This window comes from Panulirus ornatus, chromosome 40 (genome assembly GCF_036320965.1).
Source record: "Panulirus ornatus isolate Po-2019 chromosome 40, ASM3632096v1, whole genome shotgun sequence".
NCBI classification, from domain to species: domain Eukaryota; kingdom Metazoa; phylum Arthropoda; class Malacostraca; order Decapoda; family Palinuridae; genus Panulirus; species Panulirus ornatus.
Genome location: NC_092263.1, coordinates 12,236,248 through 12,243,747, shown reverse-complemented (window position 1 = coordinate 12,243,747; position 7,500 = coordinate 12,236,248). Strand labels below are relative to the sequence as shown.

General features: G+C 33.0%; 1 protein-coding gene across 8 annotated transcripts in view; it reads right to left on the bottom strand.

The window, feature by feature from the left end:
- Window positions 1–5,027: 5,027 nt before the first annotated feature.
- Window positions 5,028–7,500, bottom strand: part of bma (SCY1-like protein bma) — a 104,637-nt gene continuing 102,164 nt past the window's right edge. For all 8 annotated transcript variants that reach the window (XM_071685556.1, XM_071685557.1, XM_071685560.1 and 5 more), the window contains one exon: window positions 5,028–6,176. In XM_071685556.1, coding sequence (XP_071541657.1) covers window positions 6,150–6,176 — 27 coding nt within the window. In that variant the 3' untranslated portion in view covers window positions 5,028–6,149. The remainder of the gene's footprint in view (window positions 6,177–7,500) is intronic.

Below are 7,500 nucleotides of genomic sequence, written 5' to 3'. Positions count from 1 at the left end.
AAACACTTGGTCAGTGGGAGACGCTGCTTGCTCCTACATAAAAATCTATATCTATATACACAACGACACCCTTCGGAACGAGGTCATTTACCAGAGTAAATGTAATTCATTTATTCGATAGACGGAGGAAAGCATTTAGAAATGTCCGTACATCTGCGCGTGGGAATAGATTTATTTCATAGGGGGATACAGCGGTTCGAAGCTGTATAGAAATCTACAGTCTAGATCAAGAATAAAATAGAAATGACTTCAGTAGAACATTATTGTCCATATATATATATATATATATATATATATATATATATATATATATATATATATATATATATATATATAAATATATATATATATATATATACATATATATATATATATATATATATATATATATATATATATATATATATATATATATATATATATTCTTTTTTTCTATATACTACAGTGTACTTTATATAGGAAACATTCTTGAGTGTGTCTGTGTGTGTGGAATCTAAAGATTTCATTGATCCTTGTGTCCTCCATGAAGACATAGATGTTAGAGAAAGGAACAAGTCAAGTTCTTAGAAAACGGGATGCTAGTATATACTTAGTTGGCGTGGGCGGGGCGACCTACCCACTGGATATCTAAGAAGATATATTGAATATGACGTGTTTCAGTACCCCATCTACTGGAATACGACGCAAATATATGTGTTTATATCATATATATATATATATATATATATATATATATATATATATATATATATATATATATATATATATATATATATAAATATATATATATATATATATATATATATATATATATATATATATATATATATATATATATATATATATATATATAACACCTTAAGACTGTACTAAATTACTAGATTGTAAAATCACAGAGTGTTAGAAAGAGAATATCTCTAATCCTAGAGCATGTGGCATTTGACATCATCAAAATCAAATTTCAAAATGCAGTAGTTCCCTACACAGAGCAATACATCCATCTAGAGAAATTCATCTAAACCATCATCACATTCGAAGTCTATTGGGAAGAAAATACTATACAGATCAAGCACTGACATATAAAATATATATATATATATATATATATATATATATATATATATATATATATATATATATATATATATATATTTATCTATTGATAACACGATAGAATATGCTATTTAAGGTGTTTTGAAATCACAATGCTCTTTCGAGAAAGATAACATTAGAATAAATTTATGGAATCTATTGTCTCTAACAGTTATCTATCTATCTATCTTAGGAGAAATGCATATAGAGTTTGTATATCTTAGCTCAGCACCAATGCTTCTCCGATAGATGTATATAGATTCATATACATGTATCGCCCTTTCCTCGGTGACGTAATCAACAAAGGAGCGAATGCCAATGAGGGGAAAAAAATATATAAATTTATATATTCCACTGACTTTCGCAAAACTCCTCTCTCTTCCCTAAAGAGCAATTTTTTTTTTTTACCTTACGTACGGGCGTAAACCCTAAACCAAAAGAAGATTTGGAATGTGTAGGCCCCCCCAAAAATGCTCAAGAAAGAAAATATACATTACGAAGGAAACTCCAAAAATATATACATTGCGAAGGAAACTCCAAAAATATACATTAAGAAGGAAACTCCAAAAAGATATACATTACGAAGGAAACTCCAAAAATATATACATTGCCAAGGAAACACCAAAAATATACATTACGAAGGAAACTCCAAAAATATATACATGAAGGAAACTCCAAAAAATAAACTAAATGTATATATATATACACACACCACAGCAATCTAAAACACGAGTATGGCATTGTCTTGCCCAATACCTGAAGATCGGGGTGTCTATCTCCCCTACCAATTCTATTGACAATATCACCCTTCTCTCTCTCTCTCTCTCTCTCTCTCTCTCTCTCTCTCTCTCTCTCTCTCTCTCTCTCTCTCTAACCTGTCTGTTGTGGATCGAAAGAAAGTTACCTGTGCATCTAAAGATATACTGTTATCTCTTGGTTGTGCATCTAAAGATACTGTTATCTCTTGGTTGTGCATCTAAAGATATACTGTTATCTCTTGGTTGTGCATCTAAAGATACTGTTATCTCTTGGTTGTGCATCTAAAGATACTGTTATCTCTTGGTTGTGAATGGAAAGATACTGTTATCTCTTGGTTGTGCATCTAAAGATACTGTTATCTCTTGGTTGTGAATCTAAAGATACTGTTATCTCTTGGTTGTGCATCTAAAGATACTGTTATCTCTTGGTTGTGCATCTAAAGATACTGTTATCTCTTGGTTGTGCATCTAAAGATACTGTTATCTCTTGGTCGTGCATCTAAAGATACTGTTATCTTTTGGTTGTGCATCTAAAGATACTGTTATCTCTTGGTTGTGCATCTAAAGATACTGTTATCTCTTGGTTGTGCATCTAAAGATACTGTTATCTCTTGCTTGTGCATCTAAAGATACTGTTATCTCTTGGTTGTGCATCTAAAGATACTGTTATCTCTTGGTTGTGCATCTAAAGATACTGTTATCTCTTGATTGTGCATCTAAAGATACTGTTATCTCTTGGTTGTGAATCTAAAGATACTGTTATCTCTTGGTTGTGAATGGAAAGATACTGTTATCTCTTGGTTGTACATCTAAAGATACTGTTATCTCTTGGTTGTAAATCTAAAGATACTGTTATCTCTTGGTTGTGAATGGAAAGATACTGTTATCTCTTGGTTGTGAATCTAAAGATACTGTTATCTCTTGGTTGTGCATCTAAAGATACTGTTATCTCTTGGTCGTGCATCTAAAGATACTGTTATCTCTTGGTTGTGCATCTAAAGATACTTTAATCTCTACTGTTGTGAATGGAAAGATACTGTTATCTCTAGTTGTGCAGCTAAAGATACTATTATCTCAACTTGTGAACCTAGATATACTCATATCTGTTACTTGGAATTAAGTGAAACTCGTAATTAAATAAAAGAGAGGAAAAATCAAAGCACTTTGGACAATTACACTTACAATCTGTTTGGGGTGGTTGTGAATGTGTGTTCCTGTACTGTAGTACACCCACAGTACAGCCACAATGTACTATAATAGTGATGTGAAAACCTATCATGTCAAAGTAGGTCTCATATATATATATATATATATATATATATATATATATATATATATATATATATATATATATATATAAGGCAATCCTGACCTTCATTCATCATTCTAGTTCATCATTCATCATACAGTTGTAAATTGGTTTTATATTGATGGATGAATGACACCATTTGAAGAAGAGAGAGATGCATACACAACACACCATGCAGAGCTGAGGGTCAAACGTATCAGGTCAAATTGGGAAGACAACTTTTCTTGTTTCGACATATTCTCCAACGTGAACACCATTGGTCTTGCTTCTACATATTCTCCAACGTGATGACAACAGTCCTTGTTTCTACATATTCTCCAACGTGAACACAATTGGTCTTGCTTCTACATATTCTCCAACGTGATGACAACTGCTCTTGCTTCTACATATTCTCCAACTGAACACAACTGGTCTTGCTTCTACATATTCTCCAACTGAACACAATTGGTCTTGCTTCTACATATTCTCCAACTGAACACAATTGGTCTTGCTTCTACATATTCTCCAACATGAACACAACTGGTCTTGCTTCTTCATATTCTCCAACTGAACACAATTGGTCTTGCTTCTACATATTCTCCAACTGAACACAACTGGTCTTGCTTCTACATATTCTCCAACTGAACACAATTGGTCTTGCTTCTACATATTCTCCAACTGAACACAATTGGTCTTGCTTCTACATATTCTCCAACTGAACACAACTGGTCTTGCTTCTACATATTCTCCAACTGAACACAATTGGTCTTGCTTCTACATATTCTCCAACGTGATATGTCAACTACTTCTGGGGGGGAGGGGTGGGGGGAGTAAAGAATCATAAAAAAAAGGTGTTTCAAATCCACACACAATCATGGTGCGAGAGTTCACGAGGAAGTGTAAGTACAATATGAGATACAGAAATACTGAAGGACTGTGTTTCCTATAAGTACTGCCAGCTGTGACAAAGATTCTAGTGCACAATACCTAGAACATACATAGAAAAGACAAAAATACACAAAATACCACAGTCGGTATTGTATCATACCACAGACAGTACTGTGTCATACCACAGTCGGTATTGTATCATACCACAGACAGTACTGTATCATACCACAGACAGTACTGTATCATACCACAGTCGGTTCTGTGTCATACCACAGTCGGTATTGTATCATACCACAGTCGGTATTGTATCATACCACAGTCGGTATTGTATCATACCACAGTCGGTATTGTATCATACCACAGTCGGTATTGTAGCAGGGGGTTTAAGAGACAAAAAATATGACCATGTATCATATGGTATACAATATGACCATGTATTATATGGTATACAATATGACCATGTATCATATGGTATACAATATGACCATGTATTATATGGTATACAATATGACCATGTATCATATGGTATACAATATGACCATGTATTATATGGTATACAATATAACCACGTATTATATGGTATACAATATGACCATGTATTATATGGTATACAATATAACCACGTATTATATGGTATACAATATGACCATGTATTATATGGTATACAATATAACCACGTATTATATGGTATACAATATAACCACGTATTATATGGTATACAATATGACCATGTATTATATGGTATACAATATGACCATGTATTATATGGTATACAATATAACCACGTATTATATGGTATACAATATGACCATGTATCATATGGTATACAATATAACCACGTATTATATGGTATACAATATAACCACGTATTATATGGTATACAATATGACCATGTATTATATGGTATACAATATAACCACGTATTATATGGTATACAATATGACCATGTATTATATGGTATACAATATAACCACGTATTATATGGTATACAATATAACCACGTATTATATGGTATACAATATGACCATGTATTATATGGTATACAATATAACCACGTATTATATGGTATACAATATGACCATGTATTATATGGTATACAATATGACCATGTATTATATGGTATACAATATGACCATGTATTATATGGTATACAATATGACATCTGGGCCATCATTACCATGAGACAGGGGATATGTAGGATAAATATAGTATCATAAAATGACATAGTCTATGTGAAAGTGACCTATATTCTATGTGAAAGTGACATATTCTATGTCTCATTAGTCTTCACTTCTATTCTCCTCTTTAGCTGAACGAGAAGGGCTATACAACCAGTCTTTGACATCATACCACACTACATAGTCTATTTGGGGGAAGATTTATATATATATATATATATATATATATATATATATATATATATATATATATATATATATATATATATATATATATATATCAATAAATAAACACAACCCCAACAGGTGTTTATCATTACAATTCACTCACGTGTGTGTGTGTGTGTGTGTGTGTGTGTGTGTGTGTGTGTGTGTGTGTGTGTGTGTGTGTGTGGGTGTGGGTGTGGAGCGTAAACAATGACCAATTTGAGCGTTTATCCACAATCAGTCCATCACAGCAGTACTCGTGTAAAATCCCTATAGACTAAGTCACATCCCTCATAATGAGGGAGGAAGGAGGTGGGTGGTTGAGGGGAGAGAGAGAGAGAGAGAGAGGGGAGGTGAGGGGAAGGGGGTCGTCTTCGTCCCTCCCTCCCTCCCTCCTCCTTCATCCTTCACTTCCCAACTAACCAACCGCATCTCATCTTCTGACAAGCCATCACTCCGGGGGTCTCTTAATAGGCCAATGAGGGTCTGGTAGTTACACCACCCTAATGGGGGGGGGGGGGGAGGGGCCTAATGGTGATACCATCATGTCAAGACCCATAAGACATTGGGTGGGTGAGGGGGCGAGGGTGTGTGTGTGTGTGTGTGTGTGTGTGTGTGTGTGTGTGTGTGTGTGTGCCGTCCTGAAGGGGGGGCGCGGCGCGCGCCCGTTTCTTTTCCAATCTTCCCCGACCAATCACAGAGCAGAGGTCCTCTTCGTTCGTCTTGGGAAACACAGACTTACGACTTGCTGGAGAAAAGTTGATACTGCGAAATTGGAAAAAAAAAAAAGAAGAAAAAAAAAATCAGTAAGAAGAAAAAAATTGGAAAAATTTAATCTATTAAATTTTTAAATTTGTGTGATGTAATCCTCAAAAATGAAAAAAAAACAAGTTATTCATATATTATCTATCAAACAAGTTATCTATATATCATCTATCGTCTGTCTCACTTATGGCCCCATAGTCTTTTCTGTAATGTAACTATAAATGAAAACAATGAAATAAATTTGTTATTCATGTATTATTTATTATCTGTATCACTTAAGACCATAGTCTTTCATTCTGTAATGTGATATAGATGGTCTTATGTTTAATAATGCGTCATAAATGGCTTATTTCAAATATCACTTAAAACTCTTATATCTCCCAGTGTATATGAGGATATACCATGAGACTTATAAGACTAAAAATCATGCTTTAGCATCGTATCTTGTGACATGATTATACTCTATATGAATGCTTATCAGACTTAATGTAGGAATAAAACATAAAAAATTGGACTTAATGTTGGAATAAAACATTAAAAATTGGACTTAATGTTGGAATAAAACATTAGAAATTGGACTCAGTGGAAGATTAAGACATTAAAAATTGGACTCAATGGAATAATAAGAAATTAAAATTGGATTCAATAGAGGAATAAAACATGAAAAATTAGACTCAATGGAAAGAAAAAAAACATGAAACATTAGACTCAATGGAAAGAAAAAAAAAAATCAAAAATTGGACTCAATGGAAGAAAAAAAACATTAAAAATTGGACTCAATGGAGGAATAAAGAAAAATTAAAATTTGGGAAAATTAAAGTCTTATGTACCGTATTTTACTATCAATAACCATAGAACCTTCTGATCTCAACTAGTACTCCAATGAATAACAAGTTAAACCTAACCCTCTCGCGAACCTAGACTTCATCAACTTCACACATTTTTTTCACCCCCTAATTACATCACAAAAAAAAATGTCCCAAAAAATATATATATATAACATCATCACAAGACACGAAACAACAGTCATGCAGTCTATATAACATCACAACAACCTATAGAATTCTATATATAGTGGTATAGAAGGCTTAATAAAAGTAACATCTCTACTGCTTGTGGGTGGGACTAGGAAATACCATAGTGTCCCCTCGTTTCCCGCAAGCAACCGCCAGATGAAGGAAAATGGAAACTGTTTTATATATATATATATATATATATATATATATATATATATATATATATATATATATATATATATATATATATATATATATTGGAAAGGATCACAATTTTGCGCGTGATCAAGATATTCCTATGAGTCCAA